Consider the following 13656-nt stretch of genomic DNA (forward strand, 5'->3'; position numbering starts at 1 on the left):
TCAGAGAGATGCTCTGCTCCTACAGTAAACACTGCCCAAGGCACACACTGCCCAACATAGAAGGGTTCTGTAAAATGGGGAATAATCCCTGCTTTGAGTGTAGTCCATGCCCATCTTGTCCTGGAGCTGCTTCTTGGAACATCATCATGTCCTCTACAGGAGCTTCTCTTCAGCATGGAGATGCTCAGACCCTCATGTGTGACATGCCTACGCCAGGTGAGCTGCTCTGACGTGTGCTGGCTGGCACTACGCTTCCCCTGCTGTCATGTTGATCCAGCACTGGTAGGGCCCTGACATTCCCCAGCCACTTTGCCATCTGCCAAGGGGGACATGCTGCCACCTCCTCCCACTCTGCTGACCAAAACTGTGTGCACCAACCTGGTCCTTGTACAGTTAAGCCAGGACTGAAACCCAACCACTCTACCCTCGCCTGTGCAGGAAGGGAGGGAGGGCTCTCGGCTTGGATAGCAGCTTGGAAATCTGGCCAAATTATCTGTAATTCTGAGCAAATTGCTTCCTGCGTCCAGACCTACCCACACACCCATCCATTCATATATCACCAATGTGTTTGCTTTTTTCCATGTGGAAATTCTGGCTTGGTGGACTTGGCCACCTCTCCAGGATCCTTGCATATCCAATTGTCTAGCTGCAGCATCCCAAAATCCTGGAAATATCTTCTTGGCAAGCAAGCATAGATGAGCTCTCCAGAGCTGGTGTGGTTATTTCCATCCAGGAAATTTCATACAGAAGCAAGACATCCCACCCCTGCCCAGATCTTGTCTGCATAGCTTGGCCAGAGTCCCCAGGCTCATTTCTGTTTGCATTTGTTGGGCACTTGGTAGGTGGGTCTGCAGTCTCAGATGCTCCAAATCCCAGATCATCCTAATCCTTCTTCCTGCTCTACCATATCTCTTTGGTGCCAGACCATCAGCCCTTGCCCCTGCATAGTATCTCCTACCAGCAGGCTGCACAGGAGCTCAAACTTACTCATCAAACTATGGCTCAAGTCAAACTATTCACCCAAGATCCCATATGTCCAGGAAGAGCCCAGAACTGCAGGGTTAACTTCACCACACAACCAACCTCCCCAAGCCCACGTCATCTAAATGTTTTATTCTAATGATATTACAGGGTCAGCCAGCTGAGCTGGTGTCTAAGGTGCTTAGCTAGAATTACCCAGAACTGCATTTTCCTTACAGCCAGGCTCTGTGCTGCCCATCCTGCCCCCCTCACCCTGGAAACGTGCACCACAACAGGCAGAATCTGTGAGATGTGATGAGACTTGAGAACCTGCCTTTCCCTCTCTGGATCACAGTTCCTCCAGGAACAGCACTTCCACATCCAGGCTACAGCCAGCCCCTAGGGCTAACCAGCCCTATGTCCTCCCTTGCAAAGGCTTTGGGGCAGCTCACCAAGCACCAGCCTGCTGGAAGTATGGGACCAGCCACACACAGCACACCCGTCATCCTTGATCCCTGTGCAGGAGAGGGGCTGGTTTAAGGTGTTGAACTGTGTGGTTTGGGCCTGATCCCGGGCCTCTGTAATGATGTCCCCATTGGACCAGCAGCCCAGGTAACTCTGCTCCTCTCTGCAAGGCAGTGACCCTTACCCAGCTCATCCCAGAGCTGCCGGCACTTCTCTGTTATGCCCGTCCCCTGCTGCCTCCAGAGGGAGAGCCGAGGATCAGCCATGAACTGCTCTGTTATCAACGTCAGCATCCTGGCCCCGTTGGAGTCCCGCATGCGCAGCATCTCCCGGACCTGGGAAGGACAAAGAGAAAGTCTTCAGTGAGACAAACCATGGCTCCTCAGAGGTGTTTAAGACATTTTCATGTGGCTGGCAACCCACAGCTCCTTTAGCCTGAGGGTCCAAACTGTAAATACATACATATATGACACATATGTGTGTGTATGTATAATGTGTAGCCATAAATTATAACCCCCATGCAATGGCTGTGATGAGGTTAGTTGGAGCTCAGTTGAGTAGCAGATACAGCCAGGCTGTGAAGGGGACCGAGATTAAGAACATGTAAACAAGGCCCTTCTGCAAAGAAAGAGAAAAGCCCATAGGTTGGTGGGACTTGTGGGTTATGATCCCACCTTCCCATGGTCTTAGTAAGCTCTGCAGGATTGGCTTTTTCCCCACTGTGCTGAAGGGGAGATGGGGGAATGCCCTTCCTTGCACAGGGATCAATGGCACTCACGGGAGGAAGGGACCTGCCAGGGCAGCAGGTGAGACAATCCAGGCCTGACCCAGAGCCTGGATTACAACCGCCTGCTCCGCGACAGGGCGAGAAGGCACTGGAGCAGAGATTCCCAGCTGTGATGGGCACTCTGCCAGGGCAGCCAGCGACTGCCAGCTATGTGACACGCCGAGCAGAGATGGGAGAGAGCAGCCGGCTCCTCACCTTGGCAAACATGGAGTTGAGCTGCTTCCCCGAGCCGTAGTACCCTCCCTGAGATAGGAACAGCTTCACCTGCTCTCGGACTTGCTCCTCGTCCAAGTGCCAGCAGTTCTCGTCGTCGATGCTGGCCCCAGCAGTGGGGTCAGGAGCGCCTGAGAGGATGGGAGGGGAGGAGAAGAGAGACAACCATGTTCATGGCAGCAGGGTCAGCAGCCCCACTAGCAAGGAGTGGACCTACCTCAATTTTATAGGGACCCACCTTTATCATCTCAGTGACAGAAAACCAGCTTGATTCCTTGTGACCGATAGATAAAGCTTTGTAAAGGGAAGGCCTGGTAAAATCATGGCTCTGGCCTGTTACTTAGCCTGAGTAGAAATGGACTGTGGGAGAATGACTCAGCTAGAATAGAGGAAGTGAGGCATGCTGCATGAACCCCTCATGCCTGCACCGTGGTGTACGGTGGTTGGTTAAATTTGGTTTGTTGTGCCTTAAAACTATGTAAACTAACAACCAACTAACGGCATAAAAAGGCCGGGTTTTTTGTAAATAAAGTTCCTCCTTTGCACCTGCCTGGGGACTCCTCGCTGCTCCATAGCGTTACAATTCCTAGGCAGTGAGCCCCAGCTGGCAGCACTGTGCTGTCCTGTAACAGCGGTGGCAGCAGCCATAAGGAGGCACCCTGACCACAGGGCTAATGCTTGTACGGCCCCTCACCCTCTCCACCCCATGTGAAGTGAGGCTGAGGAAGACCAGGGACCTGCCTTCCTCCAAAGCCCCAGGAGTGTGGGCAGCACAGCTGCAGAGCCCGGAGCGCTCCATGGCTCCAGGGATTGCCCAGGGTGCTCCTGCTCCACATCACCGGTTTGTTAAAACATCAGTAAAGCTCCAATTCCTGCAAGCCCTTCCCCATGTTTGGAACAGCGTAACAAAGGTGACTACAGCATATGGGCTCCAGAGCCCTGGGTTAAACACCTGATCCTGCCCCTCGTTTGCTTTAGGACAGGAGACAAGTCCCTGGGCACCAATATACCTGCCTGGGAGAGACCCTCCACAGGAAAGAAAAAAGGATCAATAATCCTTCAAAGAGCAAACTGTGACCAGAGCAGGGCTTTTGGCAGGCACACATATGCATTCACAGGCTGCATTTCATCTTCCAGAGAACAAAAGAAAACCCACAATTGATTTAAACAAGTTGGACCAAATTTCCCTTGCCTTGCCCCTTTCGATTCCCATTTTCCCCCCCAAGCACTACCCTACCTCCCCCAGTCATGGGTTCCAGGGCTCACAGGACAGGCAGCAGCACAACTCCAGCGAGCAGCCAAGAGCACAAAATGGAACCAAAACTTGGATTTTCAGCTGTCTGCTTTTGGGTCCTGCTCTACAAAAGCTCCTGAGGGAAAACCAGTGCCAAGGAGGGACTGCTGCAGCTGGAGGATGCTCCACTCCACTTTCGTCTGCTTCTCCCATCTCATCTCCCTCTCAAGAGGGGAAGAGGGTCAGCACAGGAAGAGCAAGGTGCTGCATGAGGAGCCATGGGATGGTGTAGCTGACACATTCCCAATTAAATCTTCATGATGTCTTTTCCACAACTGGGATCTGGTTGGGGAGCAGACATCACTTTCCTCCAGAGGCAGCCTGGGACGCTGTGCACACCCCAGCCTTGTGTGTTGCTGAACCAGGAGCTCAAATACAATTCATGAAAATCGTGCTCCAGGATGCCTGTTCAGCAGGGCAAGTGTCTGTTCCTGGCTTGTAAGCAAGACAACATCAACCTCAGGGGTTCTGCTCCTCCAGCAAAGGCTGAGAACACTCCTGACCTGGTAAGATACAGTTATTTGTATTTAATGTCCTTTACAAAATTACTTTTATTTCTCCTAACACTCACTGCCTGAGAGAAGTTCCAGCAAGCTCTAGGCATGCTGAAGGGACAGGATGCTCCTGCTCCCTCTGCAGAATAATTTATAGTCGACACAATCACATAATTGGGACGAGAGCTGAAGCAGCAGAAAGGAAATCACAGCTCCTGGAGGAGCATGAGGACTTTTGTCACACATGCCCTGATCCTGATCCCACTCCCACTCCTCTGCCATAGGCCTGGAGACGCAGTTAAACCCTGAGCCCTCAGCGAGGGGCGAATCCTGCTCAGAGGGTACCATCAGAGTCAGCTCAGAGTCCTGCCATAAGGCACGAGGGACAATCACAGCCAGGGACAGTCCATGCTGGCCCTCTGAGCTTTTCTGTGCCTTCTCCTTCCCTCCCCCAGCCTCATCCTTATCTCGAAGATAAAGAGCAGACAAGCCAGCGATTATCCCCTATCAGGAACCGATGACTAATCTGTCTACCATGAGCGCTTATCCGGCCCCATCACTAGGTATCCCAGACGCTTGCACTCTTAATATCCTCCTCCCCACCATCCTGCCCGCCACTCCCAGCTGCAGCTATCCAGAGCAGCCTCGACTGCCTCTATAGGGTCACCTGTCTGCATCTACAGGGACCAGGAGGGCATGGACGCCTGGGGTGACTCAACCCACCAAAGCTCAGCTCATCCCTGATCCCTCACCATGGCCGCTGTGACAGGTTAAGGAGGAGGAGGTCGCAAGGTGCAAAATGTAGGTGCGTTTTTTTGGGGTTCCCGGGGCTACCCCTCAGTGCCTGCTGCTCACACATAGCGTTAGCGACGGAAAGCCTGAGCAGCGAGGAAGGGAGCGTGCAGCTAAATAAAACCTCCTCCTCCCACGCAACACATTGAGCACTTCACACGTTGGGGTTCGGGCCGCAGCCAAATTAGCAACGCGCCTCCCGCGCCTCCAAATAAAGCCCAAATTTGCTTGTAAATGTATTTTGCTCTCCTATAAAAGATTCAGAGAGGGCTTTAATAGCAAATTCCCACACGTGCAGCACAACCCGGCAGATAACGGGCTGCCCAATTACGCTGGGGAGCTGGATAAACATTTAAGAGCAAACAACGGGATTTGTGCTGGGTTTAAATATTAATGGCAGGATTTGTCCACTTCCCCTTGCCAACGTTCACACTGTGGGGGCTTCAGCAGCGGCATGCCGTGACGCAGCTGATGAGTGATTCCATGTCTCAGCTCCAAAGGAGCTGGGAACGGCATGTAAAACAGCCCAGCGCCTGCATAACACATTTCTCATATAGCAGCATTCGTGCTCCAAAGAGCCCTGTTTCAGATGTGCTGGATCTTGGTCCTGCCGGATTCAGATTTAAGGAAACACCATTGCACATCTTGAGTGGAAAGAGTGTTTCACCAGCCCATTTACACTGGCTGTAGAAACTGAGATAAAAATGCAATCCATCACACCCAGAGCTGGGCTCCCGCCTCATTGGGAGCTCAGGGGTTTAACTGTTTGACAGCCAAGTGAGACTTGGCAAATACAAAGACCGAGAAATAAGGACTGGAAAAATCTACAAATTAAAAAGCAGAGTGAAGTCAGGCATGGAAAACTCAACTCCTTGCTCAGAATTTAGCTGCCCAACATGAAGAAAACAAAAAGGGCTCCTGAACTGGAAAGCTGCAGGTTTCCAGGGCTGAGGAGGCAGTAGGACCTTATAGGTCACAACAAGGCATTGGCACATCCCAAACCCAAGCTCCAGAACCCAAGAAGGGGAGATACATCAGCTAAGTAGTGTGGAAAGCACTCCCACAGCATCTGACCTGAAGCAGGATTGGTGATACAAAGAAAAAGGGATGATTATTATTTTTAACCAGTACCTGGAGCTGATAAACTGATGCTAAAAGCCACCCAGGGATAAAGGTGGCTGCTCCAGCATCTCCACCATGGTTGTTTTACCCGACCGTGCCCAGCACCCTTCGGTGGTTCAGGGCCTGACCGTGTCAGCCCCAGGGTCAGTGGTGCCTGGAGCAGGGCTGGCCATCGTGGTGGCCATTCACAAGGGCCATCTCATGACTGCACATGGTAGTGTTGCTGAATGCCTCCAGGCTCCTCTCAGGCGTCCAGAGAGAAAACAGATGTGAAGGATCAGCTCAGGGCGGGGGGTGGGGAGGACATGGACAAATAAGCAAATGGCAGAAAACCTCGAAGAGAAAATAACCAGGCACCAGAAAGGAAATGAACTCTAATAAGGGATTAAAAATAGCAGCAAAGCAAGGAATCCAGCTCTGCCAAGACTCCCGGTTTGTTTTCAAGTGAAGGCAAGTCAGAAGGAGCTGCCAGGGCAGCCTGAAGATTCACATACACCTGACAGCAACAGGGCAAGTGAATCCAGACTGGCTCCCAGCATGGTGGACAGGAGCAATGTGGTCCAGCTGGTACCAGTATCTGGGGCAGCTCACTTTGGAAGATGCTTGTCAAGCACCACTCATGTGCTCTGGAGTAATTTGGCAACCTCAGTCTCTCTGCAAAACAAGGGAAGAGCTGCCTTTCTCTCCAGCACTCAGGTGTGGTTTTTTTCCCTTAAATCCCCATCAGCTCAGCAAACAGGAACACGAATGCCCTGGAGATCTGACCTTCTCCTCCTCCTCTGTGGGAAGGCAGAATTTCAAATAGATTTACTGGTGCTGCCCTCCAGACACTGTCTCGGGATGACCTGAAAGTCAAAGAGCACCCAAAGACTCCTCAAACATCAGCCTTGGCTCTGTGCAACAGGACAGGCAGGGACCTCCTGCACACTGACCTGGCAGCTGACTTCCTGTGCAGAAGGAGCAAGATGGGACAGTATTAGCCCAGGAGTTGAATGAAAGCTCAAGGTGGTCAAGAATGCATGTGGGACAAAAGGGGATGGATAAAGCAGCAGGCTTCTTATGGCTTTGCATAAGCAGATCCACTTTTCCCATGCCAAAGCCTGAGGAACATTGCCTCTACAAGTTTTCCAAAAGTCCTCTCCTCCAAGGAAGGTCCTGAGACCCTGCAGGACTACAGAGGCCCCTTGGTGATTCACGTGGCTCGTCCTCAGAGGGTGCTGCCCCTGCACCGTGCAACCGCAGAGGTTTTGTGGCTTTTCCCACTTCTGGTTGAGAAGAGCACTCCAAGCCCTTTGATCGCACCAGCTGAGCACCACACAGTGTCATCCACTGGCATTTCCCTGGGCCAGACAGAGCACCCCAGCCACAACTCCTGGACTGAGGGCAGCAGCACCCTCTGCCATGTCCACGTGCTGCTCAAGGTGGGTGAGTCACAGAGCTGAAAACACACGGTCTGCCAAAATCTCCTGCCCCTTACGCATGGAAGGGGGAGAATTCATCCATGATGCATGAAGGATACCTCTAAGCCCCAAATCTTCTGGGCCCACAGGCACCGTCCCATCTTTAAGCTTCTAATTACAGATTTTAATGACCACTTTGTCTGGTCCTGCTGTGGTTTCCATCAGCCTCCTCTCCTTGGCCACAGACTGCTTTTGCCTTCAGGAAGAATCCAGTGTTTGCTTCCAAAGCCTATATATCCCAACCAAGCTCAAAGAATGTATCTGAGACACAGCTTTCCTTCTGTACACCCCACACTGACCCAGTCCTCCTCTTAAAAGAAATTCAAATCATTCCCTACAATCATGAACCAAAATACCAGGAGATGAATGCCACCTCCCAAGTCTGCTGGATGGCTTGGATCCTGTGCACTGGCTGCTGATGGGTGCTGGATCCACGCCATGAGAGCAGGAAACCCAGCACTGCTGTCAGGACTTACTGGTGCTTCTGAGTTCCTCTGCTTTCACACTGCTTGCTTTTGCCCCACATCTCTCTCTCTGCCTATCCATTCCAGCTCCCATTCCCATTCCAGCTTTTTCTCAGCCTTGACCTCTCCAATACCTCCTGGCCCTCTCTGTAGTACCTTACTGCACCAAAACAATCACTCTACACCCACACCTCAGGAAGACATTCTTCCCAGGTTTCATGGATCCTCCCAACATCAGAGCTGCACCAATCCCATCTAACCCCAGCATGTCCCACCATGCCTGGTAGCTCTGAGCTACTTTCTCAGCTTTCATTTTCTGTAGGCCAGGCTGGCACCATGGCAAGCCCTGGGCTGATGCTCTCGGAAGATCGGAGGGAACAAGGTACCAAAGTGGCCACCACCAGATGATCCTTACTCCCTTGGAGTTCTGGCTGTTGGATCCAAGCTCTCCAGCTGCAGCTTCTGGCTGCCCCCAGCATTCTACCCACCAGGAAAGACCAAGCAGCCACAAGTCACTTTTGCTGGTGCAATGACACCCTTGCAGCCTTGCTCTGTGCCAGGCAGCACACTGCTGGCTTTGTCCCCTTGGGGAGGAGCACTGAAACCCACCCTGATCTCCTCCCTCCAGCTGCCGCTCCAGACGCCAAGCATGGAGGTGCCAGACACACGGGATGCTCTCGCTGGCACACGCTGCCCTTTGCAGCCGAGCCACAGGAGCAGAAACGTGACCCACTTCAGCAGGCGGAGGTCAAGTGGGGAGCAGAGCGGCAGGCACACCTAGGCTCTGCTTGGACTGAATCCTTCGGGAACACGCGAGCGCCTTGGCTGCGCTCCAAGACTCCATCATTACTGGATAGTTTGCATTTCCTTCTAGGAAGACAGCCGGGAAGATCGGCACGCGGTGCACAGCCTGCGGCTACAGACTCCTGCAAGGAACAAAGCTCCGATGCCCAGAGCCGAGTGTGCCAGACAATGGCCGGTAATTTTCTCTGCCATTCAGGCTCTGCAGGAGGAGAAGGAGCACCCCTGAAAGCCTTATTTTACAAAACCAGACAACGCCCTTGCACAAGGGGCATTCCCCAGCCAGCCTGGTGCAGAATCAGCTCCTTAATCCTACATGCTCACCATATAAACACGGAAAGAGGAACCCTTTGGGTGACCAGAGGCAGGTGAGGAAGACCTGATGTTGATATGAAGCTCAACAGACCTCTCCTCAAAAGAAGAAGGGGCAGGGGAAAAAAAAAGGGATTTCCAGAGGGACCATTCTTGCTCCAAGGTGTAATAACCTCAGGTGTCCAATGCACACACTGGGTTACTGTTTGGGTTGCAGAGGCTGGCCTGCCAAAAGCCACCTTGTCCCCAGCCTCGAGGTGAATGAAGGCGTGACCCAAGGGTCTGAACTAAACACGGTCAAGAAATGCACATAAAACTCTATGTAAAGCACAGCTTGAAGAATTACAAATCCCAGGATCAGTGATCCACTATGAATGCACGAACCACAGCTGGGAAGGGCAAGATGGGGGACAAATTTGGATCCACTTCAACTGGAGACCCCAGGATTCCTCTCCCACAAACAGACTCCCATAGCTGCAGCCCTTCCTCCCCCTGGAGTCAAGTAGGTCTGCAGTGTAGCTGGTTGCACTGTGGCTGTGCTTCTGGCAGGACCAGGAGGCCGAAACTTGCAACACTGTCCAGGATCAAGAATCAAAGCCCTGGACAGCATCACTATGAACTTGAATGTGAGGGTTTGGAGCCTTTCTTTTCAGAGGATGCAACATTTATGAGTTACAGATCACCTTAAGATCATGTCATCATATGAAGGCTGATCTGCATCCTCCCCCAGGGTGAGACAAGGCTGCTCTCCTGCTTGCAGAGGTATTTACTCACTTGTGACCAGCTAGGTAGCCACAGGGGTGTCAGATAGGTGCCACCCGCTGTGGGGTGACCAACATGTCTCTGTTGGCTCAAAATCACACACTGGAGTGCGTGAACTTGCACAAGTCTGAAGGGAGTGAGAATTTTTGCTTTGTTTTTTTTTATAAACCACTTGTAAAAACAAGAAGCAGATATTGAACTGGAGCCAACATCTGTATCTTTGTAAGACTCTCAATCACAAGCCTTTTGCTGACTCTAGAGCAATAAATATTCAGAGCCTTAAAAGCTTTACTTCAATCTGCTTAGGAGAAAGCAGCCTCAAACAATGGCCAAGAAGGGATCTTGCCCAGCGTCAGCTTCAGTAGATCAGCTCAGAGAGGGAACGGCATTCACCAGATCCTTGCAGCATCACAGCTCCTCATTCTTTTGTAGTGCCAAAAACTGAGGGACCCCCTACAAAAGCCAGTTACTTAGAGCACAACCACCCATGTGGCCCAGCAGAGGAGACAAAGGCCTCTCCCAAGGCAGGAGCAGGAACGAACAGATAGAGAGAAATGAACACATCTAAGATCAGAGCTGCCATCACCCCTATGGTGACAGTGAACCTCTGGCCTTACTTCTCTACATGTGGATTCAGCTAGTTCAGATGGTATTTTAGGCTGCATATGGGGCTTTTCATCTTTGGAGCACTTAACAGGCACGTGTTAATCCCTGCAACGCCCTTCCGTGGCAGATAAGTGTTCATTATCTCTGCTCACCAGCTGGTGGGACTGGCACGGTGGGGAGCAGCTCATTGTTGCAGACTTTGGGCAACCTCAGCTCCTGGGCTCCTTGAAAAGACACAGCAGGAGATCCTCTGGAGCCTGGGCCACATCCTGGGCCAGTAGAGCAGGGCTGGGCCAGGCACTGTCCCCCAGATTTCCAGGGGAGGAAGTCAAAAGCATCTTCCGAGCACAAAGCCCCAGGACGCATCTCCACTGCCTTTGTGCAGTAGGTCAGAACAGTGGCGCTCATTTATTATGGGCAAATTAACGCCCACGGAGATTAAAGCTGTATCTCCCGCTGGCTCAGCCACATCTGACTTAGTGCAGGGCTCAGGCTGACACTGTGTCCCCACGTGCTGGAGGAGCCACATCCCCACTGCACTTCCCGCTCCACAGGGACCCAGCACCACATCCTTGGCTTCTCCATTCTACTCTGAGCTGTGCCTTGCGCACCGCCAGCCTGTCAGCTCTGCCTCTTCCTGCCTGTTGAAGCCAGTGTTGGATAGATAAACACATAAAGAGCAGAAGGCAGGATGGGGACACCCCAGCCATGTGGTCCCAACACCCATGCATTAATGTCAGTGTGACACTGCCAGCTCTCTCTGTGCAGCAGTAGACAAAAGCAAAGGAAGGACATCACCATGGGTACTAAAACCACCACCCCAGCCCAAACACAGAGTCAGGGTCACCTAGGGAGGAGGGAGGAATTACCGTGCACTTGGTTGATCTCCGAGTTGGATGACAGGATCTCATCAGCCAACTTTTGGGCAGTGGGCAGCACCTCGGTGTGGTGTGCTGTGATCAAATACTGAACAAACTTCTGGAGCTGGTCCCTGTTCATCTGGAAAAGGGTCTCTGAGATGGGAAGACGGAGTTTGACCTGGTCTGGCTTGCGGATCCTGTACAGTGAAAGCGCCACGACGTGAGCGCAGTAGAAAATGTCCTTGTTCCCACAGCCGCACGTCACTGAGGTGATTTTGCAGCGGTCAAAGCTGATGGCCACCTTGTAGGTCATCTCTGGTTCTGTCGCAGTCGCTGGCTCTGTTACTGTTCCGCTGAGGTGGAACCCTGGAGAGGGAAAGAAGAAGAGAGAAGGGTCAGGTTAGCTTCCCTCTGACCACAACCATCCATGCCAGCTCTGGAAGGAGGGAAGGCCAGCCAAGGCTGCTTGTGCGTCTCTCTCATATACCAAGGAGTGCAGCACCCAGCACAGCCCATGTCCATGGCTTACACCCAGCAACACCCAGCCCGTGTATACAAACACACTTCTGCACCAACACACACACAGAGCCAGACTCATCGGCGAGTTTATTTAACAGCCAAACCCCCAGGGGAAGAGCAAAGCTGCTCAGTTCCCATTTGTTTAAGTATCTCAGACTGTTTCTCTCCTGGGAGTCATTTCCATCCATGCCTCCCTCTCTCTGAATTTGCAACTCACATGAGTGAGGGCTGGTAGGAAAAGGCCACGTCTGCTTTTCTTTGATGAGGCAGACAAAAAAACCCACAAACTAAATGCAAAGCAATTCCAACTTTCGTGTCTCAACCAGGTAGAGTGCTTCAGGGCATGGTCACAGCTCTGAGCTTCACACAGCGGAAACAAGGAGAAAGGACAGAAACAATGAACAGTCCAAACCATGGCTGGGGAAAAACAGTTCCCTGAATTCCACAAATCGCTCACACCAATGTTATGGTGCTCCTGATAGTCCCCACCATGCAGAAAGGGGGTGCAGTGCCTTCAGGCACAAAGTGTGAAGAAAAGCCCCAGAAGTCCCAAACATGGGTGAGGAACATGAAATGGGCTCAGAAAGTCCTGTGGGTCCAAAGAAAGGTGGATGCACCAAGCAAGTGAGGGACGAAGTCAGTCAGATAAGACTGACTGATGGATGCCTATCAACTTCACTCTTAATTGGAGCCTCAGGGAGTCCTTCTCACTATCCAGCTGCTGAGTGGGTCCAACACCAACACTTTGCACTTGCTCAGCTACCTGGAAAAGGGATATTCTTGTTTCCCACACTCATCTGCCTTGTTCCTCCAAAGAGAATGACGCTGCACCAGGAGGTTAATTAACATGGCCAGGGCCATCCGGTGTCCCCCTGTCAGAACATGGTGTGGGACCTGGCACCCCACACCGCCCATCCCAGTCCTCCTCCCCGAAGAGGATGCTCACTTTTCTCCATGCCAGTGCAACCTTACTAAGCCTGTGTATGTACAGGTCCCTGCAGAGCCTGCCATCCCCCCAGAGAAGGCAGCAGACAGCTGAGAGCTCTACAATTAGCGACAGAAAAGGAGGAGTGGGGGGGGTGAAGATTAAAATACATTAACTGCATCAAACCCTTGTGTGTTTGCCAGCTCTTACAAAGGCTTTCAGAGACAAATTCTACCAGAGGTTTTTAATAAATGGCATCAAAACCAGCTATTCACTGCCAGTCTCTTTAAAGCCATGCCAAAAACCACATTCAAATCTGATTAAGCATCAAGGAGGTCTGCTTTTACTTTAGTGCTGGGGCGGGGGAAAAGCAGACCTGTTCTGCTGCCATCACCCAAAAGCCACCCCATGTGGCCAGCAGAGCAGGAGGGGAGGGATGGACAGCCCTGCACTTCCCTGCTGCTCGCAGGCTGCCGGGAGCAGGAGCACGGCTGCGGAGGTGCTGGGCTCGGCGCCGCAGGAGCAGCACAGCCAGGGGCTGACGAGCCTCCCCCTCCACACAAGCCCGTCCCCCGGCAGCCAAACTATATAAATCCTGAGGATAAACTCCAAAGTGTTTATGTTTTACCACTTCTCTGGTTTGCAATGCTTGGCAGGCAGCTCCGACTCACTGCCAGTTTCTCCCTAGTTTACTTTTTGAACAAGTTAAAAGGATTGGAAACTGCGTTCCTGAGCAAGTATGTATGTATATCCTCGTATGCACGCCTGCAGGCACACACACACATATATAAAACACTCTAGGACAAATTACCGGCCATAA

The 13656-nt window shown here is 52.0% G+C and overlaps 1 protein-coding gene across 2 annotated transcripts in view; it reads right to left on the bottom strand.

Moving 5' to 3' along the window:
- Positions 1-13656, bottom strand: part of ZSWIM5 (zinc finger SWIM-type containing 5) — a 97326-nt gene that overhangs the window by 18348 nt on the left and 65322 nt on the right. For both annotated transcript variants that reach the window (XM_048313446.1, XM_048313447.1), the window contains exons 2-4: positions 11402-11758; positions 2408-2556; positions 1610-1760 (exon numbers count right to left, since the gene is read on the bottom strand). In XM_048313446.1, the coding sequence (XP_048169403.1) occupies positions 1610-1760; positions 2408-2556; positions 11402-11758 (657 nt within the window). The remainder of the gene's footprint in view (positions 1-1609; positions 1761-2407; positions 2557-11401; positions 11759-13656) is intronic.

This window comes from Corvus hawaiiensis, chromosome 9 (genome assembly GCF_020740725.1).
Source record: "Corvus hawaiiensis isolate bCorHaw1 chromosome 9, bCorHaw1.pri.cur, whole genome shotgun sequence".
In the NCBI taxonomy this organism is placed as follows: Eukaryota; Metazoa; Chordata; class Aves; order Passeriformes; family Corvidae; genus Corvus; species Corvus hawaiiensis.